The sequence below is a fragment of the Rhea americana genome, unplaced genomic scaffold (genome assembly GCF_003343005.1).
Source record: "Rhea americana isolate MKP2758 unplaced genomic scaffold, rheAme1 scaffold_49, whole genome shotgun sequence".
Taxonomy (NCBI): Eukaryota; Metazoa; Chordata; class Aves; order Rheiformes; family Rheidae; genus Rhea; species Rhea americana.
This window is the reverse complement of record NW_028186634.1, coordinates 1,320,768-1,344,587: the sequence shown is the minus strand read 5'-3', so window position 1 is coordinate 1,344,587 and position 23,820 is coordinate 1,320,768. Positions and strand designations below refer to the sequence as shown.

General features: G+C 36.9%; 2 protein-coding genes across 2 annotated transcripts in view; both read right to left on the bottom strand.

Annotated features, from left to right (window-relative positions):
• The window catches only part of ABCC8 (ATP binding cassette subfamily C member 8), an 89,881-nt gene extending 87,287 nt beyond the window's left edge, over positions 1 to 2,594 (bottom strand). Inside the window, exon 1 of the mRNA XM_085317082.1 lies at positions 2,393 to 2,594. Coding sequence (XP_085173208.1) covers positions 2,393 to 2,594 — 202 coding nt within the window. The remainder of the gene's footprint in view (positions 1 to 2,392) is intronic.
• A 4,709-nt stretch (positions 2,595 to 7,303) lies between these two features.
• Positions 7,304 to 23,820, bottom strand: part of USH1C (USH1 protein network component harmonin) — a 56,959-nt gene continuing 40,442 nt past the window's right edge. Inside the window, exons 21-28 of the mRNA XM_085317081.1 lie at positions 22,694 to 22,750; positions 21,144 to 21,263; positions 13,831 to 13,872; positions 13,462 to 13,515; positions 12,959 to 13,058; positions 11,480 to 11,589; positions 10,681 to 10,736; positions 7,304 to 8,928 (exon numbers count right to left, since the gene is read on the bottom strand). Coding sequence (XP_085173207.1) covers positions 8,916 to 8,928; positions 10,681 to 10,736; positions 11,480 to 11,589; positions 12,959 to 13,058; positions 13,462 to 13,515; positions 13,831 to 13,872; positions 21,144 to 21,263; positions 22,694 to 22,750 — 552 coding nt within the window. The 3' untranslated portion in view covers positions 7,304 to 8,915. The remainder of the gene's footprint in view (positions 8,929 to 10,680; positions 10,737 to 11,479; positions 11,590 to 12,958; positions 13,059 to 13,461; positions 13,516 to 13,830; positions 13,873 to 21,143; positions 21,264 to 22,693; positions 22,751 to 23,820) is intronic.

Here is a 23,820-nt window from a genome sequence, read left to right as displayed (position 1 = left end):
GAACAATAGAAATAAGGGTTTTGTACAGCTACAGCATCCCTCTGAACTTAGGGGACCACAAATGTGTTGAAAATACTGAAGAGAGATATTCATTTTCAGCAACATTAAAAATAAAATACTAGAGAAATTCTTTATGCAAGGCTGTCTTTTTTTCCTATAAAGCTTTTCAAAAAAGTGTTTATAGGTGGGACCACGTTTAAGATTGAAATCCAAGGCTGAGTGGGACCTCTGTGCATTATTATACAAGTGTCAGCAAAGAACTACAGGTATCCACTTCACTGAAGGATGTAAAGCAACTGCAGATCTAAGAACTGCTCTCAGGAAAGTATGAGCTACTATTCTGAAAATTATGCACCTAAACATGAAAACTCATCTACTATTTTAAAAGATCTAAATAAATTGTCCCCGTTAAGAAAAAAAAAAAAAAACAAAAAAAACTTGAAGTTGGGTTTTATGACTACAGCTATGAAGAGAATGTCTTTTCCCTCCCAAGTAATTCTCTCCTCCAGCACATGCATTATATTTTTGATGACTGGTGGTAACACTTGCTAAACATTACATGTTGTACCACACATTTCTTAAGAGAAGCCCTGTTTTTTTATTGTGCAAGATTTTTCTTTTAAATCCATTTTCTCAAAGTTGAAGAATATTTTTGTATAGCAACATATGTTCCACTGTTTCACTCTATAGCATTAGTGAATAAAACAACTCCGACTCTCCCTAGCACAAAAGCCTATTTACAGTGTGCTGAAAAAGAACTTTAAAGCTAGAAAAAATTGTGACTGCTAGATCTAAAAATCATGCCAAGTATATGATCAGAACTGACAAGTAATATAAATGAAAACTGTGTTCTGTTTTATTATTAAATATCCTAACAGACCAGTTCCTAAAAAACAGTAAAGAGAAATGCCTCAGCTGGTTTACAGGAATAAGTTTAAAAACTAGTGTGCAGGGAATTTTACTTTTGGGTAGGAGATTGATATCTGGAAACAATCCTAGGCATTTCTCAGCCTAGGTCCACAGCTCCATAGTAGATACCTGGCCTGACATGCGCAGGCGTAAATACTGTATCTGCGCGTTTGATACCACATGCAAACACGTGAAAGCCACCTGTACAGAGTGTAATTCTTGGCCTCTGATTCTCTCTCATATTTGTAATTATTCCCAATTCTTCCCCCCTCCCCCCATGGTTTTAAGTAGCTGTCTCAGAATGCTTTCTCCAGGCTAAGTTTATCTCCTGCAGTAAGAAGGCAACACATGAGTCAGTGGAAACTTTCTGCAAGTCTCCATTTTAGCAGTCCTAATGCAAATGGAGATGTCATGCGTTGAGGCTCAGCCATGGAAGTTTTGCATGTACAATCATCTCCAGCCTGTTTTGCATCTACAGCGTAACAGCAATGCAGTGAGGACAACAAGAACATACCGTATCCAGCTGGAGAGCACGGACAAGTGATGATTTTTGCACGTCTGCCAGAGAGATATCCTCAGCGCAAGCTCAATATAACTCTGGTCAGAACAAGCACGATAACCTGAGAATACTTCTACATATTCCCAGTCCTCAAAGTCAGCCAGGGCTTCTCTATATTGCCTGTTTGATCAATTAGGACATCACCAGATCTTAAAAAAACTACCAGCCATTTCCCTAATAACTTATGTTTTGGGCCATAAAAACTCAAGATACTCTAAGATGATGGATGGATTATGTTAGAATTAGATAAAAATTCCACCCACATCTACTCCTACTTGTATAGGCAACACAGCTGCCTACACTGTGCAGCCAGTCATTGCCCTGTAATTGGAGGAATAGATAAATAACGAGTAAGGAATAGCTGGTGTTTAATCCTATGTGTAATCTGCTTTCTATCATTATCTGAATGATAATCTGAATGAATCATTTCTGAAATGACATGACTCACAAAAGTTACTTGTGTTATTCTGGTACAATGAAAGGGAAGTATTTTGTGTATTTATGTAATTTATAGATGTAGTCACTTTTCTACATGTGCTTACAATGGTATTTTAAGCACAGCTATTCAATTACACAAGTTTAGATATACCATAGAAATGACAATATCATATTCATCATCTAGAAAATACATCTTCCATTCACTGTGCATTCCAATAGCGCAACAAAAGAAGTTCTGTTTTTGTTTGGCTAAATGTACAAAAATGTGAATGCTTACATAACTTCAAAAATACAGATTTACCATAATAGGACAATTTAGGATAAATGATTAGAAGCCAGACAATTTAATATACTCTTATAGCTTTTCCATTTAAACAATATAATCATGCCACCCACTCTATTTTTACCTGTCTTACAAATATCAACACAAAACAGTTGCAATTACATCCTCTGTTCTAAAAACATTACTAACTACATTGTACCAACCTTTTAACTCTGAAATCACTGTTGAAGTATTTATATGTTGGCTGGTGAATAAAGTTTTTTCTACTGGTAGCTTGGGCCTTCTCACCATCTGGTCTTCATTTGCATCTGAATCATTTGCTGATAGTGACAGCCCACCAGACACCACATGCAATGATTTCTTTGTAACAACACTGATTCCTTTGAGAACAGAAAACTTCCACATACCCAGATGTATGGATTCTGTTATGAAAGAAGCTACCTTCCACTGTGTGGGGAAAAATAAATAAATAAATAAATAAAAGTAAATAAAAAGCAGCCTGGAGTCAGGAACTTAATAAAAACACCTCAGTCATCTCAGTTCTTTCTGTTCTCTTACCTGGCTCCAGTCTCTACATGAACAATCTAATGTCACTGCGACGAAATGGAGTTCTGGCTCAGCTGAAGATAGAGGTGCAGTATAATCACAACTGAATGCTCTTCAGTTTTTCATTCCTGCTATGCATGTCACTCCTCTGCACAAAGACAGGSCCTATCTGCTTTGCATTATCATGGAACAGGTTACAATTCTTCTTGTCCTACCTGGTTGATACTGTTTACTGAGGAATCTACTTAATCTCAATTTTGTGTGAATAATCAAAATGGAAACATGCATCTCTCTCNTTGGAATTGCTGTGAATCAGAAACCACTCCTGTTCCTCCTTTGTAGAAGGGAAAAAAAGTAAATATTGTTACTTGAAAAAATTATAATTACTCAGTTTCAAAGGATAATTCTGCAAGGTTATTTCACCCTGCCAAGGAAAATAAGAGTTTAACCAAAGACCCAATTTTCTGCTCAGTGTTCATGATGAAATGTTTATCTAGTCTTATTTATGCTCTCTCTGCTAAGTGACATTAACATACAAAATCCTCATGCCGTTCATCACTGTGAACATGGAGTTTCAGCCTTCCTCTTGCTAAAGCATCCAGAACTGCTTAGTCAAAGGAGAGAGGGAAGAGAACAAGTAGTCAGAGAAAAGAAMCTTGAAACTTTGGAGAGGGAAGAAAAAGCTTTATAAAGAATATCTTAACATCTTTCTGTCTCATTTCTCTATAGGTTAGAAGAGTCCTCRTCCTCAAAAGAGCTGTCAGATTTCTATCTATACTCTGTTTATGTTGGGAGGGTCCCAGTCTCTCTCTCCCACATTTACTTTTAAGCATCACATAAACAAAGGCTATTACAGCTATTGAAGAATAATGATTTCTACTGATGTCTGGAAGAGAAGTGGTGAGAAAAGATAACAGGATGATGAGCCAAGAAAAGGGGGGTATGGCRGGGAGGACTGATCTTTAAAGAATGTTTAAGAAAATGAAGAGGGACCGGAATTCAATGCAAATGCTTAGAACCTCAGCATAATAACAACAATGTTCCATAAAAAGCATCTCCAGGGCTAAGGCATCCCTTCAGATTTCAACTTTGGGCCCCAGTCCTTAAGTCTGTTAGTAGTATTATTAAACTCAGCCTATACCATTGAGACTGGCTTACATGCTTAAATTTAAGCAGGTACTTCAGTACTTCCCTGGATCAAAGCCTTAGATGTTTCTAGTATATGGTTACCCTACAAGTGGGAAGTATCTACCAGGCACAATCASCTTTCAGATGTGCAAGGTATATCCATTGCTAGTCATGTAGCACATCTTGCAATGCTGGATGAAGTGTCCAGCTGCAGCACATCAAATGTCACATTTTTTACCACGCAGATAAACTCCAAATTGAACACTAGTCACTCAGACTTAAGTATCTAAGAGTTGCGAGTCCGCAATACTTGTTAGAAAAGAAATCCTTGAAGTGTCCTCCCAGTGGCTGTTAATACTAATAGTTTAGCATCCTCCTGGAACATCTTACATATCCAGCACCATAGCCCACAGAAAACTTATGTTTCTTTTTTTCCCTGTAATCCATGATCCTCTAAAACATGGAGCATGTTCCACTTTGACAAAATGCCATGCTAGAGAACAGAATCACATTGATTTTTTTCCCCATGTCTGACTCCATTTCCTCTCTCATCTCAGATGCTTTCAGTGAAGACCAAGAATAGCCTGAATTATCTTGCTGTAAATATGCATAGCTCTAGGGCTACAAAATGCTGTACCATTACTTGTTTCTCCAATAACAAAGCAAACACAAACCTAGTAAGARAAGAAATATTCCAGCAAAGACCCCCAGTGTTCCAGCAGAGGCAAACAAAAGCACACTTTTTCCTGCCTTCCTTAGAAAAAACAAAATATAAAACATCCTAGTTAGTCCACATGAAAACTGTTTGCATAACCTGCCCACCTGCAGCTTCTTCAGATTTCAAGTCTACGAAAAGGGATTTTTGGAATCTGCTCTGGAGTTTATGGAAGTCAGAAAAAACAACTTCCCTGAGAACAAGAACAGATAAAATGGTCAGATAAACACAGGAAAACAAATTGAGTATCAGGATCAAACTCTTACTAGCTTACGCTAAATTGATAATGAAGGACTTTTGGACTCATCTCATTTGTAATCCTAAGGGTCAGCTTCTTTCAGGTAGCATGTTAACTTCTCTACACTAGACCTTTCTGGTCTTCAAATGATGTAAACATGACACAGTCTGTTCAAATTAACACATTTCATAGGGAACACTTTGGTAAAGAACAGCTAAGAATTTTACGGCATTTACTCTAACTCTGACCCTCCTTTACCAATTCAAAAAAAAAAAAAAAATCAATGTACAGATAAACCATACAGAAAGCATAAATCATCTACTGTGCAGAAAACTTCTTAAGAGGCTGATACACATCCTTCCACACAAAACCAGTTCTGTTTTTAGAGTAAGAGTGTTTGTGCCAGCTTATATTCTAAGTTTAAATCTCATTAAGTGCTGAGATTTGTGTGTGTGCTACTTACACGCAACTGATTTGAAAACCCTGGGGGGTGTGTGTGTGTATACATACACACACACACACACACCCCTTCATGTATATAAATTTGAAATACAGAAAAAATATTAAATAAGAAAATCATAATCTAAAATTAACTTAGAGCTTTTAAAACATGGTCATGGGCTGAATAAGGGCTAAATTGTCAGTTATTAAAGTGATAGTGCCAGTAATAGGTCAAAGATTTCACATCGCTAGTATCCATAAAAGCACTGAACAGATATTTCCTACCCTGTAATGAGTGTCATGATTCTGATCCATGACACTTCACATTTTTTGCCTGCATACAGGCACGCACACACTCACAGAGCAGATGTGAAAGTCACAAACCTCTAACRTAATTCATGCTCCAGTTTAGCAATGATGAGGGTATGCTAAAGACAACACTGCAACTAACATGGCCAATAAATTCCTAAGAGAATAAGACCAATTGTTAACAGTTCTGAGAAACTCTTCCTCTGGGTTATTATCCCATAGAGAGAGATAATGAGTCTAAGCAGTCTTAACCAAACAAACAGCTCTGAGAAACTAGAATATCCCTCTGAGATTAGAGCAAAGGAAATACATAAAAGCAGCTTGTGTTAAAAGTAGCTTGAAGCATACACGATATTGTCAATGAAGCGTTCGGACTTGTTCCTGCTTTTTACATCAGATTAGAGTTTCTATACTCTCAAAGGAAACTAAGTATTGGCTGGATAAAAGTGAAAGTCCCATTTGTCCTGTTTTCTTTTCACAGCTGGCTTGATTCTCTACAGAAGAACAGGAACGAGGCATGGGTGCATGTAGTGACTATTACAGCAGCCAGAAAGCAATGCAGTGGCAAATCAAATGGGTGCYTGTTCAAAAGATTTGTCTGGAACCCTCTGCTGACACACACCAAAAGCCTAACTGAAAGGAAAGCTGCTAAAGATTGCACTTTCTTGTAGCTTTGTCCAACAACTTGAGCTAGCTGGCAAGCTAAAGACATGATCTAGTCCCATAGCAGAAATAGCCAGAAATAAAGTAAAAACCTACCTGATTAATGGCTTAAAATGATTGAGAATTCACAATTGCCAGCCTCCTTTTTCTAACACCACCTCCATACATTGCCTAAAGCAACTTTGCTAATTTTGACTTTGTGTTGTGATGGCAAAGTAACACTTTCCCATATACATGAAGTAATGCTGTTTCCTCAGCTGCCTCTCAGGCATTTTAAGCTGTATCCAAGCAGTGAAGTTAACAGGGAAAATGGGGTGAAGAGAGACAGTTCTGTGACTAGGAAGCATGTTTAACTCAACTGTTGGTACTCCCAAAGATTTCCCTACTCAGTCTTCTGTGCTCCTTTTTTCCCTGAAAAAAAAAATCAGTAAAAATACTTCTAAACTCTTAAGTTTTCTGTGTCATGTTTCTCATGTGCTGAGAGAACAATTAGCACAAACACTTGCATGTTGAAGATTATTGTTGTATTACTGTGATTCCCTCTTCTCTGATGCATTTATATAACCCCAGAGCATCCCTTGAGAGAATACCTGATAGCATCACTCACCTGCATCGTTAGGCAGCATGTATGGTTGCAATATGCAGGCAGCAGGGAGCTAGAGCAGCAGCAGGAGTACAGCCTGCTGCAATTTCCCCTCTGGTGCTAATTTTGATGCATTTGGATAGTCTGTTGGTTAGGAAGTCTACAGCTTTGGGTGGAAGCACCCAAAGACCTAGTAAAGGAAGTACAAGAGAGCAGCTGCACTCTGCAGCTTGCCTACTAACAGATGAACACAGAATTACCAATAAAAAAACCTCAGTAAAAGGTAACTGCCAGTAAGGCCAGTGACTGTTCCCTACTGTGCAGAATGAATTTTCTTTCCAGTTCCAGAAGGTTGGTATTCTGCTGCAAATGGACCAGTTCTTAAAGATTTACTCAGAAGTCTGCGTATTTCAGCAGATTAACCATTGTTACCCTAAGCAAAGAGGAAACAAGACTTTTTTCATTTGGCAAAAATCAATTTTATTTCTAGATTAGTTTTAAGAGTTAAAATTTTAAACATTCTAACACATGTACCCTACCAGACATTAATTGCCTTACTGGAACAATACTGCAAATAAAACAAAGAAATTATTCATCTCCATATAAGTGCAGAGTTCTCAGGAATGTAATTGTTATTTTTGTGTTACATAAAGGAGGACTTGCAAACTTTGAGAAAGACAGACAACTTCAGTGGGAACTTGAAATGTCAAAAAAATATAAAACTTTTGCTCTCATTAGTCCAGATTAGAAAAATATGAACACAGTATGAAGACCACCATACAAACTGGCAAACACAACGCCTTTGCACAGCTGTTCTGAAGTCAGGTATTTCAAGAGGTTTCTAACAACATTTGGTCTTATTATATAACAAAGATATTGCATCTTCTCTTTTGTCTTCTATATTTAAAACTACAGGGTATGAAATAGGTCAGATTTTAGGGCTAATTAAGAAAGCATTTAAATAATGTTAAATCTAGCATTAGCTTTAACCTATTTTTTCTTTTTAAAGTGTCTGAAGTTTTGTATTGCTTATTTATCTGTGTGTATTTTTTTAGGTTTTATCATCTATGGAAAACAATTACATTACCAAAGAGAGCTCTTGACAATTTAAAGAAATGACTAAGTCTACAACTTCAATCAGAGTTATCTAAAGTCAGGTTAATATAGATTCTATGGTCCAGAGAGAGTTGCTTAAGCAGAAGACAGGCAGTCCCTGACAGTAAAGTTTTATATTTAGTGTCTTCCTGCAGTTTACTTCTGTGTTTCTCACTGAGAACAAAGTATGTAAGTATAGACTGTGAATCACACAAATTTTTCACCCACGAATAACTGAAGGAGCAATTTCAATCACCGTTATGAAGACACAGTAGTATAAATGCAACTGCACATAGCAATTTTATCTGGAATACTTCCTAGCTAAGGAAAATGGACAAAATTTACTTGCTGGCAGAGAAGATCCCTTATACAACATAAGCATCACTAAAATTATTCAGTATAATGACAGCACTCCTGCTATAGCTGATACAGAGGGCCCTTGCAGAGGCAGAGTTTTCATATTTATAACATATGGGGAACAGAATCACACACTAGAGACTTACAGGGATCAGTGAGAGCAGAAGCTACCCATATACACTCCCATTTCCCCATTGAAAAATACTACATACAGAGTAAAAATATAATCCTTTTGCCACCCAAACAGGACTGTGAACATGTAATCACAAACACTGTATGCAGGAACAGATATCTGTGTTCAATCCACATTTGTCATTCTGGTGTCCATTTCTAGGATAACTGGAAGGTAGTTTGCAAAATTTGGCCCTCCAAAACGGAAAAATATAGACTGAGTTCTCACAGACCAAACTGTGCTCACTGGTAGTCTCTCTCAATGGTCTTAATTTATTGCTATATGTTTATAGAAAGATTTGCAATTATTCAAATTACCTGAAGAATATAGTCTCTAGTTCTGTTTTCAGATCTGATTGTTCATATTTCTTCCAATAAAGATGGATCCTACATGGCTATTGATATTAATTTACAGAACAGCAGGTTTCTGTTCTTTTCTGAAGGGAAAGACTTCATTTCTCCAGTGTAGCCTTCTTTATTTTAAAAAAATGTCCTGACAAAGGGAAAAAAAAGGGGGGGGGGGAAAGAAACAGCTGCAGTTAGCTGCAGTGTAATTTTCTTCTGTCTTTCTAGTAAGTACAGTTTTATATAACTAGATCTCAGCTGGCTCATTTTGATCTATATTACAATTAACAATTGAGAAGAACACAAATGCTTCACGCAACAGGAACTCTTACCTGTCTTTTCTAGAGATCTATGACTGTACTTACAGAAATGACAATATAAAGAAAGCATACATGGTTAATTGAGTTTGTGAAACAGATCATTTTGGGATAAATTCAGAATATAGTGAAAAATTAATATAAGCCAATTTCAGTGAAAAAACAAGAAGACATGAATATTTGCTTACATGCACATTGTAAATATAATAGAAATGGAAACTTGTTCTTTGGACAAGCCTTACACGGATGAAGTAATTTTCTAGTTACTTATAAACATATGAAATCACAAAGCCACAGCAGTGGTCCTCAGATAAGGGAAAAAAAAAAAAAAAAAAAAAGAGAGAGAGAGAGAGAGAGATTGTCTAGGCAAGGCATATTTGTAGTTAGGTGGATGATGAACCAGTTCTGAAGAGGACCTCCAGGGGATGTTATGCAGTATAAACTAAATACTTAAATTTTTTTAGGGCAAACATGGCAAAAGCCCAAAGAACACTCCAGCATGCCATGAACAAAAGCAAACTGTGGCATGCAACGCACAGGCAAGCACATGCTGGAAAATAATGCAGCCTCACAATGGACAGTCATGTTAACCCGGGTATGGCTATTCACCATGAGGGAACACTGCAGTGGCTACAGCTGCAGGAGATACCCTTGTCTGTACACAGGTGCACTGCCTTCAAAAACCTTTCTGTGTGTGTTGGGACTGACTGTTGATGAGGGAATAGTACAGCTAAATATACAGAATATGAAAACACAAATAACAATGGGAGTTATTTCCTTGATTATCAAGATTGTCAGCTTATGTACAGGTATTAAACATAATTTTATAGCAATCTTCAGTTGGTGTTAACCAGTAAACTATATTGATTTAGAACAGGTAATAGTCTAGCACTCTGCACAGAAGAACTTGGGTTAACAGTGACTACAGAACTTCCCTCTATTGTTTTACTTGGTAGTAATGGTATCTTCAAATCTTTTCCTTCAGTCAAGTTAGGAAACAATGGTCTTGCTTTGGAAAGCTAGTTGTATCAGTTTGATACATCTATTAAACTTTAAGCCATGGATTCTTCTGTTTCACACCTACACTGATTACCTTTAAAAGAAGGAGTCTTACTGAATGTCACAAATTGCCAATACACCCAAACCACTTAGACCTTTTGAAAACGTTACGGATAGGTTGGTTAGTTTATTTAAACAAAACTAACTTGATGTAGTAATAATACCCAGAATTAAAACTCTGGATGTGATGATGAATGTTTGTGGCCATTTCCCCCCCTAAATTATGATCCACAGGACCACAATAAATTATCCAGACTTGAAATAAGCAGTTTCTCCAAAAACATTCTCTAACTGTAAACTGTAAATAAGAACATGTCGCCATGTACAACCAGTTGAGATTCACCATTTCAAGAAGTCTGGGAACCACTGCTGTACTGCATAATAGCTAATTAAACAACCATGTGATGCAGAAGGTTATGCAGTTTACAGTAAATATTTTAAACATTATCTGTCTGATAAAGGGCAAACTGTACAGATTGTTACTAGCAATTTAATTCTCATAGAAAGAAAGCTTATGCACTTACATTTCATCATCATATTCCTTTGGAGGTGACACTGCAATGACTAAGTCAATCCAATCCTGCAACAGAAATGCATAGGCAAATATGTGCAGCTAAATACTGCTGTCAGATATGGTTATTGCACCACCATGGAATATCAGATAAAGAATCAGAAACGTAATCTAGCCCTGGAAAAGGGAGCAGCACAAAGATCTCTTTTAAAATAGTTCTATAGGAAGGCTGTTTTAATATATGGCTGTTAGATCTGCATCCATAAATTAAAGAAAAATCTACTCACTTTACAACAAGCTTTTAAAATAACAAACAATTTCAAAAAATCATCCTGTATTTGYAATTATTTCCAGCTCAGCAATTACTTCTTTCCAACTGAGCAATTAACATATTTCCTGCAGGAAAAAAATGCTCATGTAGCTGAAGTACAATGTTATTTGTATATTACTTCTCAAGGATTAGATAAACATAAAATGTTATCATAAAGTCCCTAGCAGCTTCCAAATCATTTTCAATATTAAGGAGACATTCTGCAGATAAATATACTGTAAACACTCAAAAAGTAATGCGTCTAAATACAGATCTTGACATATGGCTAAACATCATCAACCTCCAGAGTAAATTACAGGCATGATTTTCAGAGTGGCTACATACCAGTACCTTTTGCAGATATCAGCTCACTTTAGTGATACATGGCATATCTACACTTTAACTTTTGCAACCTTATCTGTATTGATGTGGTGAAACATCATGAAATGAAAATACATATGATATAAGAATTGTAGGTAGAAAAGTATGCCTAGCTACTTACCCCCCCCATGCTCCAAGATTTTGCAAGAGTTGCCTGTGCTTCTGCCAGCGTATCATCAACTAAAATCTTGCCATTTACAGCCAGTATTTCATCTCCTTTCACTATGCCTCCTGATGAAAGACCAACCAAGCACACATACCATAGTAAGTAAAATAATTTGTGCAACAGTTTTCTCTGTCCCGTATTTATTTAGTACTAAGTACTGCATAGTACTAAACACTACAGTGAAAAGTAGCTTCTCTAGATGCCTAGGTTTATACTAAAAGTTGAAATAGATGAGGTTTGCTACAGGCAAAAGAAAAAGCAAGCTTTAGGAATGGAAGAGATGCCAGTCTTCTCTTATTGATCATGACCTGTAAGACACTCGTTCAATAGGATTTTCTGAAGCAGCAGTTTGTCTGAGTAACCCACCAATACTGCTTATGTAGGCTGTTACTACCATGAAAATGGCAGCATTACTTAAACACCTCAATGTATAAGTGGTTTTGTCAAGGGTTTGCAAGATTGTCATGCCTCTGCAAAAGCATGTGCAATGCTTAGTCCTGAGAACTGATTTTGACTTGCTAATTTGTAATGAAGCACAACCAGCTAACTGGGATTGGATTTGAAGAGGAAAGAACAAAGGGACAGCCTCAGTTATAAAAACAGCCCACCACAGAGGAAGAATCAGAGAGGAACAGGGTACTTTGGGCAAGAGATCAAGTGGCCGAGATGTTTTCATAGCAAGATCGATTTGAACTTAGCTGCAGGTCTGGTCAAGGTCAAAAAAGACCAACTAAGGAGATACTGTCCTATCTATCTACCCGATCATCACCAGTGTGCTTCAAGGAAAGAGTGAGAGAGACTGGGCACTCTGAAACAAAGCCTGGATGCGTTGGGATGCCTGCATGTATTCATGGCTTCCACAGAGCTAAGCCTTAAATCAAAAGGCTGTGGTTTTTAATGGGATTTTTGAGAGTGGGGTCAGAAGTTTTACAGAACTACTACTAGAAGCAGCAATGAGAGTAAGACTAAGCAGTGTAGTATAGCCATAGCCTAGTTAACGGCTTTGCACATTTACATCCTACAAATATTATTGTTTAGGAAATGTGAGATAATGGAGACCAGATTCTACTTTCCTCAGTTAACTGGCAACCTCACAGTGTCTGTAACTTTTTGATGTCGGACTAGACAAGACGACTTTTTAAGAGAATAGCTCTACATTTTCAGGTCATAGTACTGAAAATTATGCTGTCATAAAAGATACAGCAGTGACTACTTAAATACTATTTATACAGTTTGCATAGTTATTAATATAAGCAGTCTTCAAATCTTTGGCCTCTCTCCGAGTTGCCCTTACAACTGAAATGGACCCTGGCTGCTTTGAACAATCTGAGTATGCCTGTCAATAGTAGCCGTAGCAATGAAGTCAGCTAACAGCTCTCAGTCAGCATAAGAAGTTACATTGCCACAGCATTCAAATCCCCCYTAGTTACTCACCATGTTTGTCTGCAGCACCACCTTCATAGATGGCAGACACGACTATCTTTCCGATCGGAGAATCAATCCCTCCTTCAACTGCAAGGTCTAGTGATCCTTCCTATTAGAGAGTTTTAGTTCAGAAAATGCTGTTAATTCTTACCATCGCCAGAGCCTTAGTATTTTCTTATTCCCAGTGGAAAGGATTCTACATGAAAAGCATAGCATAGCAAATCAGTTTTGCTTTTTTGTGGTACTAAGGATGCACACATTCAAAAGCTAGTAAGAGGAACTGGTCATATTTTTACATTATAACTATAATTTTAAAAAAGATTAAACCCAACAGCAGTATGATGAAGTATTCTGTCTTGGTCATTCCAAGTTCTTGTCCTTTATTGCAAAACTCCTCCAATATTGCAAGACTGTGTAAAAATAAATAGCGCATCACACTCTGCTATCACACAGAAAAAGGCAGTGCTTACCGGAACCCTCCAAATATGTTCAGTCAGTAACACAATATTTACCTTTTTAATGCGTAATAGCCGTACATCTTTTCCCATAATCTGTTCTGGGGTAAACTATGAAAACACATCATGGTTAGTCACTTCTACCTTGAAAAATTGGAAGCATAAAACAGTTAACCTGATGTATGCAGTTTACAAAGGAAAAGGGACCTTTCCCTGCTCCAAAAGAGTGTTAGAGAATGACCAGAATGTCAGAACATCATTTCCTATAAGAAAACTGTTTCAATGTGACTAGAAGAACAGTAAGCAAGCCCAAACAAGCCAATATACAAGAATCCTATCCCCTTCTGCCTGTTCTCAAAATCAGGGATGTGTTCTTCCAGTGTATTTCATATTAAACAATGAGAAATACTTGAATTTTCTCCTTACCACTGAATATGGGTCAAAATCCTCCACATACTTCTGGAAACCCTGAGAATAAAACAATGCTTAGTTATAAAACATCAGGCTCACACACACACTTAACACACAAATTCCATTTCATTACTGAGAGAACATACAACTCTGTAAGCTATGAAAGACTGTAAATGAAGAAAAGCACAGAGAGGTAGCAGATAGTCCATCCTGACAGTCGGAAGACATTTCAAAACCTTGTAACAGATCAGCAATTAGAGCTTGGTGTACTGTGGAGCAACTCTAAGGAATGGTTCACCACTCTGGAGGCTCAGCAGCTCCTCTCTGAACTTGACAGAGCAAAAAAATTCTGAAAGCATTTTGGGCAGGTTCTGCTATGCTTTTCTGAGCAGCCTTTCTGGGGCCTATCATCATGTTGGGCACTACTTGACACAGGCAGAAGTGACAGGCTCCACTTCTCCTCTGTCAGTAACATTGTTTCATGGTGTCTGGGTTGCAGTACTCCCTTCCAACCTCCTCCTTTCTCCTTCCCATGCAGTTTCAGCGAGTTGAGTTGACTCCATACCACAAATGAATGAGGTAACTGATTTTGTTTTCATAGGATTTGTGGAAGACTTGCAAAGCTTTGGCAAGCGAGGTCTAAAATAAGAAGGACGATACTGCAGATAAGCTGAGCAAGGTTTGAGTCTTGAGAGGACCCATGCCTTCTTTAACCTTGAAAACTTAGTACATTACCCTTGTCAGACCAACAGTGAAGACAAAAGCATGAGCTACTTTCCTGCAAAGGGGCGAGCTAATGAATCAGCTATCAAAAAATCAATGGTGCTTGAGTGGTGGTTTCTTAAGGAGGGTTAGGAGTTATGAGACTACAGGCGAGGTTGCAGATTTATAGAAATTTGACATTTGTTTCACATGCTGGAGCTAGGACTTTGGGATCTAACAGAAATCTTTACTGAGGTACCCAAATGTAGCTCTGCCATAACTTGGAGATATGGGAACAATGTAGAACCATGCAACTCTCCACTGGCACAGCAGGCAAGCCAATATCTGACTTGGGCCAGGGGTTCAATGCTCACCAACAGTTCCAGTTATCAGGCTCAATATCTTTATTAGCAGCTTCTTTCCTAATGGATCCATCTGATAGCAAAGTCTATTCCAGTCTCAAACTCTACTATGCTTTTTTCCCCACTTGTAAATCAGACGCACAATTTACAGTTCCTCCTGTATCTAAGTGCAGATAAATGCCAAGCTGCAGCAGAAAACACTAATGCTTCCTCCCTTATGATTTCTCTGTTGCCTGTAAAATTTTTGTTGCCTCTATAATGTGACTATGAATGCTTCTCTGTAGCCAACTCTCATCCTTAGCACCAGCATTTCCAACAGTCAGTGAGCACTACTGAAGTGCATCAGAGAGCATTAGCAGACCCTCAGAGGCAGAACAGTACCACCTGTTTAATCTCACTGTGTTTGCTACATAGAGCATGCAACTGTGGTGCTCATGTCTCTTGCGTGGATTGGCAACCATTACACTCAAGCCCTCTGATTTGTACAGCATAAATTCCAGCTTTCTTAGAGGCTGCTTGTCTCTCACCTTTTCTCTTGAGATTAGAGGATCAAATTAAGCAAATAGTGCCTTCATTTTGTGACTACAAACAGAAGAAATATTTACAAAGGTGGAAGCCTACTTCCACAGGCTCAAGAAAATCTTTAGTGCATAACTGCAAGACTTTGCTTACTGTCACTTTTTTTTTTTTTTTTTTTTCCTCCTCACAGGTAAAAAGGTATCAAAAGCTTATTTTGGAAAGAGGATCATGAGAGATTTTATTCAGTCTTTAAATTAGCATGGGCTGTATTTGTTAACTGCTAACTTTGAGGAACTATATCTAAGTGTCATCTCTTTGCCACTTCTATGGGAATTTGATCACTGACTTTAGTGAGGCTAGGATTTCATCTTGGGAGAAAAAAAAACATCCATGCATTTAAAAGTATAGTAACATTATGAGCACTTTTACTAAAACTGTAAGAAAACCTCTTTGCAATAACAGTAAGGTAAACAGTCGACAGTTTGAATAGGTGAATCTGTATTTGACTTTCAGAATCATGGCTGAAGCAGACATCGATGATCTTGGAGCAAACGATTTAGAGCAAAGAATCCTAATCTCAGCAAAGTCACTAATTCATTATGTAATCTAAAGCATGTCATTGAACTCTGTCCCAGGTCACCCTCAGGGAAAACAGATGTTGCCCTTGAAGAAAGTTTTCCTGGGAAAATAATTTTTGAACAGGGGAAAAAATCCCCACTCTACTCCCACAACAAAATACCTGCAAACAAAGAAATGATGCAATCTGTAAACAAACATACAAGTATGGCTACGATACAATGAAGACATACTCTAAACTGTAATAAATCTTCCCAGAAATGGGCATCGCTAATCCACAGAACAGAGGGCACTCCATAGCCAAGCAGGGGCTAATTAACCAAGCAACACTGAGGGGAAAGCATAAGGCTAATCCTACTCCCTGGTACTCAGTTTATCTCAGGGGAAAAAAGTTAAGACTATTCTAGTCCTTTCTTGACTTATAATAATGTTCATAAGACTGAACATAAAGTAGAATATGGTACACTAGATATTTGACTGCACTGCAACAACTCCCTCCTTAGACTTTTAGTTGAAAGATAAAGCTGCTACCTTAAAAAAAAAAAGTCATCTGAGCCATTGGTACTGCCCCACTGAAGTTTCTAACATCAATAGTCAATAGCAAATGAGACCTGATTTAAAAAACAAAACCAAAAAGCTCCACATTACTGAAAGAGAAACCTATGACCAGACAACTGAATTTTCAGAAAAACACATTTGCTGAGAGCACAACTGTTTATAGATAGAACACATTAACATTCAATGGCAACTGAACAGTCCTAGATTTGTCACCCAACTCAAATCCAGTTTTCCTTTCTGACACAAAGTTCCAGCTCACACAACCTGAAGTACGTGGTTCCTCGAGGAGTACAAGAACTGTCAGTGGGCCTCTTTGCAGAACCACATCCTCACAAAAGAGTCACCCCACTGAAGTGGGGTTTTCTCCCACCAACTCCATGGAAAATATTTACTATTAAAGCTCATCTTCCATTAATTATAGCAGATGTAGTTTCTACTATGGACTAATGGAAATATTAATATTTGACATTTTGCCAGCATTTCAAATATTAGTTTGACCACATCTATAGAACAGTCCTCATGCAAAATTTTCATAAGAACACATTATGTTTAAGATCAAAGTTGGCCAGAAAAAATCTTTAGTTCTCCTTCTGATGTATAACAGTTTCACTTGTCTGGAAAAAAAATCTATAAAACTATTTTATTGAGAAATTCATGTTAAGTATCAAGAAAGATCAAAACTAATTGAAAGAAAAAATAGTTCTAATTTTTACATTTTTTTCCATACAGCGGGCTTTTGAATTCAAGCACCTATGCTGCAATATTTTCATGTAACATAGCAATCCATCTAACAGCTTCCACCAGGTAAGGTGTTTTGCACAGAACCTGGCACATTTAACAGCAGCAGAGAAGTTAAACACAAAATATATTTCCTTATTATGTCCTTTCCTTAAAAAACAAGCTATTGAACCACAGAAGAGTCAACCAAAGAGAAAGAAATGAAAGTTTCACTACTTGTGTTATTCAAACTTTGAATTTGACAAAGTAGTAAAAATAATATTATGACAGAAAAATCCTGCACAATAAGGAGGAAAGGCTATATGAATAGGCGCTTTCCATCCTCAGTTCCTCTGATTTCCTACCAATAGTGACGGTATGATAATAGCTTTATTTGTTGCATTAATAAAATATTTTATTACTGAAAGCATTGTAACTGGAAAGTAAAAGAAACAAAAAGAAGTAAGAATATAAAAAAAATGCTTGCCCAATATCAGATCAAAGTTCAACTATATTTAAGATTGCACTAAATATGTAAATAGCAACTGAAGATTCATCCTGAGGTGTTTACTACCCTCATTCCTCATTCTGCCTAGGCTATCGGAAGCCACACGCACACGTTGAAATTTGCAGAGCCTAACAGTTTTCATGCGCTAGGGCTGCACTGCATTCTGTTTTAGTTGAACAGCAGAGGAAGGAAGAAAAACTTACAAGCTATGATAGGTCAAAACAAGAAGTACCACACAAAACGGAGAAAGTGTTATTTTACTTGTTTTTTGTTAGATCTAAATGATGAATTGTAAACCACCATCCTTTTAAACATCTCTTGGGGCTGCAAAAGAAAGAAAATTGCCAAACGAGGTATTAACTTTTCTCTATAAATAAGTATCACCTAATCACGAATAATCTCATTGCTTTTTTGCTCTTAAAAAGCTCGACTCACACTTGCAGTTGCTAGCACTCATTCCCTATGCAATTTCAAAATGGGAGAACACACACAGTGAAATGGTACTAAATATAAAGAGGAAAGAATTCTAGAGAAACTACAAAAATAAGGCACATTTCCATACCACAAGATTTCTTAAAAACATTTTCCATAACTTAGTTATAACTCAGTTTCCTCCTCAGTTTCTACAAAACTGTGCTGTGGTCTCTGCTGTGTCATTTCTGGTCAAATCTTTGAAAAAAAAAACAAACAAAAGCAAGCCAAAATCCACAGACAAAGCTAGATCAGTAATTTCCAAAACATTGAAAACTAATGATAAATATACATTATACACTTAAGATTACTCTCCTGAGAGGGATTTTCCTGCATTGAAAAGTTCATTATAAAACATGTTTGAGTCTTACGAAGAAAGAACATCTTCCTACAAACTAAACTATGGTGGTTACATTTCCAAACTAAATTTCTGTTAAAATAAATGATTATCTTCCAATTTTACTGCTGTTTCCATCTTAGGAGCCTTTTTTTTTTTTTTTNGGGGGGCAGGGAGGCGAATCTATCTATTCCTGAGCTGATGAAAGATTTGCAGTCTGAGTGTATATTAATACTTAGGTAAGAAATAAGCTTTTATGTCTCAAAGGACTTCTGGCAAGTTGGGCCAAATCTTCAACACCCCTCTCTAACCACTTGAGGGAACGCTTTTGTGTATTTTATTATGAACACAGATGTTTTTGGCATAACTACAGTCAATAATAACTGAAATTTCTGAATGTCACAGACTTGTCTTACTGCATGGGATCTAAACACCTGTTTCAGGTCCCCTGACTGCAGTCCTGAAGAATCAMGTGTCAAATCTTGCAAACTAGAGGAAAGCTTAAATATTTATTCTTCATTTCTGAAATGCTGCATCCAACCATGAAGAATTTGGGAAAGGAAATCCTAAGCAGCAGCAATTGCAGTAGAGCCTTCTAACTCAAACAACAGGATGTTTGATATAGATGGGAGAGAATGGCATGGTACTCATTCTGGTTTTGCCTCCGAGAACTCCACCACTACATCATAGCAATCCTCCTCTGTTCTCTGAGGCAAAATCTAAATAGCTTTGCCACAAGTGTATTCCAATTCACTCTCTAATACAACACAGACATGCAGTTCACACTGATTTTGACCCAAAACAGCCCTATGCATTCAAGGTCACACTCAAGATTTAACTTCCACATGAAATCAAATTATTACTTTAACATATTTCTGGAGGGAGGCAGGTACCTATATGTCTGTTTAGTTTACACTGACACTTTCATTTTTAACTAATAGAAGTTGCCTCCTTCTTCTTTACATTACTTCAGTATCCACACAAGTCTTACTGCATGTACTACTACGACTTCGTCTGTAGCCAGGATGAATAATCGTTAATGCAGTAAGTCAGAAAAGGAAGCRAGAGTTAAGAGTTAATCAATTTCCAGAGTAATATTTTACCTCCAAATTCAAACGGAACATTATTCCCTCCCAAATCGCGAACTTTCAACTAGCATTAGGAAGTTTGGGAAAGAAGATGATTGACATCTGAATTATTTTAGCAGTCTTGTGGTTTGGAAAACGTGCATAAATGCATAACAAATCATGAAAAATTTCCCTATGGAGCCAGATAGTCACAGTTCTTCCAATTAATTCCAAAAGCACATGTGTACAACTGAAGGAAATACACTGAAAAGTTCTTGTACCTATTTTTAGCTCATGTACCTGCCTTCTCTTGACAAAGCAGGAATTAATCTTAATTTGTAAAAGCTGTTTTCTTTTTATTATTTGAACCCATTTATAATACAGAAGGTCTGAGACAAAAATGTCTGTGGTGAAATTGATTACTAAATACCTTTTGAATCTATCTAGACTGTAATCACAGAAATGAAGGAACAAAGTATCTAAGTTGTTAAATTATTTTCCTCCTCATAAAATGAGGAGGAAATCCRTTCCAATAGTGAAAGACAACTAGGGATACAGTGCACATCATTTACTCTGAGATATCACAAAAGACAGTAAATAAGTGAAATATAAGTGTAATACATTCGATAACTACATGTGAAAACACATGACTAAATGTGACAACATGCTCACATTTTGCAGTGCACTACCTCCCTCATATATATGTCCATATGTGCATGTCCACACATACATGGATACACAACTGTAATTGTAATGGCGTAAGTCACAGCTACCATCAAGAACAAACACTACTAAGTGGATCATCAGTTATCCCAGATCAATTTTCAGGACTGTCATTTGGGAGTTATCAGTTAGACTAGAATGATTTCCTTCTTTTCAGAGAGCCACAGCTCATCTTTCATATAAAGCAGTTCCCAAAGGTGCTACAAAGTCCAAAAATATTTAGTCTAAGATTTTTTTTTCCATTTACATTTGAAGTAGATATGAAGAAAACAAGAAAAAGAATCTGACCATGAATCAACTTCACAGGAACACCGCATGACTATTATTGGAGGCTAAGATACTAACAACGGAATTTTTTCCTTGGAAATGCAAGAATTATATATATACATACATATATAAAAATACAGATTTATTTCAAGCATGTTCATGAATACTTACAAAGAAAAAATACAGTATAATTAACTTTTTACTACTTCAATTCTGACAAATGCAGAATTTGCAAAAACACAAATCAAAATGAATAAAGGAAAAATAAGATCTACAGAGTCTAAAGCTCTACACTTCCCTGGAATTACACATCCTAGTACAAAAACTGTCATTAAGAGTGACTTACAGATAATGAAAAAACAGAGAAATATCCTTTTATACTTACCATTAGTGATCATTTGAAAAATCTGCATAGATTTTAGCTAGCAGAAGTCAAGATGAGCATTGATTCTTTGAGGACAAGTCAACAAGCACAAATCTCACAGTACTGCAGCACTTGGAAAAGAATATAAATGGCTTACCAGGGCCTCCGATTTGATTGTTGGCCTGACCATTAAGTTTGGGTCAGGTTGCAGCATGACTGGTTTAGAGACTATTGGTACACCTGGATGTCGCTGGGTAGGTGGACTTGGAGCAAATTGCTAGGGGGTTTAATTTAAGAAAGTTACAATGCACCATGTAGTTTGCGCAAAACCATCATTTCACCAAGACCCAACATAAATAGCTTACCAACATCAATTTATTACCACAATGCAACAAAACACTTACAAAAATATTTTAACTAACTGTCCTACAAAGTTAAAAAACCAAAACATATCATTTTTTTTGCACTCAGATAGTGGCATTTTTCTTCTTACGCTTCCTCCACCAGCAAGATTATGGAAAATCYCATCCCTGCCTTTGGCATTAATCCCATAAAGGCAATGAACTGAATGAGAAACTACAGAAAAAAAGCTGGAATTTGAGGGTAAGAACAGTGAACCTAAAATGAAATTTTAATTAATCAGTGGCTAAACAAGTCTTTTAAGGTGAAATTCACTAGGACTGCAATGATTAGCACTCTACATAAAATATTTCAGCATAACCTATCCTGAATCAGCAAGGGCTAGTTAAACAAGTTACTCGCCCTTGAGTCTACAAAATACAGTAGATATCCAGAGGCATTTAAGAGCTAATCATGCAACATGTACTCAACCCGATTATACTTTTCTTACTCAGTCAAAACTCCCATCGACACCAAGCATAGTTTTATTCAAATAAAGAGTTCAGAACTGAGTCCTGTGAGTTTAGTGCTTGACTCAACCCCAGCAGCTCTCAGCACACTCTTGTTGACATTTCTCATAGGAATTGTGATGTATTCCAGGGATCATTCATATAGTACAAGCTGTATCTTTGGAAGTTATTTGAATTACTGCCAGTAAATTGGTTAAGCCACCTTTTTTGTCCCCCCCCCTTTTTTTTTTAAAGTTTGAAACCAGATTTTTGAAAATCCCTGTGGAAAAGTTGATGTTGTTTTTCCCCACAAAAAAATCTTAAGCTTTCTGATCTCAGAAGGATCTGAAGATTCACAGATATTAACCTGTTAAAGCTGCACTAGAATGGATGATTTCCCTTAGAGTTGCACACTTTAGAGAGAGATTTCTCTAGAGTGCCTCAGAGTGGAGAAAACCGGTATCTGGCTATCCCTGAATTAAAATCAATGCAAAAGGTGGTCAGACAAATGGGTCTTCTCAGAACAGTTTGCTTCTTAGCAGCCATTATGTTTAAGATATACTTTGGTCCTAGCTCTATCTGCCTTGATGGAAGAACCAAATATAAATTCTGAAAGACCTAGGCTTCACATGGAAAATGYAAGCTTGGACCTTATATTCCTGAAAAGTTGAAATATGATGTCTTCAGACCTTTAGGAGTCACTTCCACTAGGTGATATTATGCATCTTGCAACACGATGAATCCACACTGAATTTTAATAAACTAGTTATGCAGAATAAGCCCCCTGACATTTCCTTGGCATTTGCATTAGATGAGAAGTTCATAAAACTRCATTCATTATTAACTGTACAGCACATACCAGCGGATTGCTTGACACAGAAGATACTTTGCCGACATGGGAGGTGTTTCTTATAACCTAAACAATAACAGATTCAGTACTACATTCAGCTAATAATAATTTTGAGAAACAGATCAGTTTATACCAGATACTTAAACAGTTAGCTGCTAAGAACATATTTGACAAGAAATTTCATTCCTTTCATCAAGTGTTTGTTAGTACTGAATTTGAAATTAAATAATCTAGGGCAAAAGCTACTACTACGGAGACAATTTACTAGTTTGAGTAATAGTGGTGAAGTCTATTTGCAGGACAACAATAGCAAGTCTTCACTATTTTCAGCTTTGGCAGGCATAAACACAAGATCTTTTATTACTGAAGACAAACAAATATATTGTTTCTGTTATATGATATTAAAAGCAAACCTTTTTTAAAAAACAGCAAGGACAAATTATCCAGCTTATGATTTTTCTTCTATGTCTGATACCACATTGAAAACATGGGGTTATCCTGCTTACAAACAAAGCCGCTTTGGCTCAGTATTAATATTTTATTAAGAGTTTAAGTTCTTTCCTCATATCCACTACTTATCATCAGAGACAACTGCCTTATCACTTTTGAAAGCTAGGTTTTTTGTTTCTTTTTTGGGGGGGAGGGGGTGTTAAATTGTTGACCCATTTTGTCTAGCGTACCTGGCAGTGAAAACTACCAGAAACATACAGCAGAATAAATAAATTTGGGGTCTGATCCAGCATAGTAGTTTTTATATTTCTTTATCTCAATATTTTCTATTAGCAGTGGGATAATGTTTCTCCTCTGAATACTGATGCTCTATACACTTGTGTGGTATCACATAAACACTTACATTTTGTGAACTACTTGGAAAACCTGTCATCCATAAGAACATCTAGCTGACATTTCATTTTAGTGACTATAGCATATACTTGACATTTCAGACATGTAGAACATATTGATATAGCACTACAAATGTCTMCTTAAGTTTGTAAGAAAGAAAAGACTCATAGTTAAAGCTACAGCAACTATTCAGACAGAAACAATCCACCATTTTTTATTAAGAAATGATTAATTACTATATCCTTCCCCATCCCAACTGAAATCATGCAAAAGCAAAGCTCATTATTCCCAGA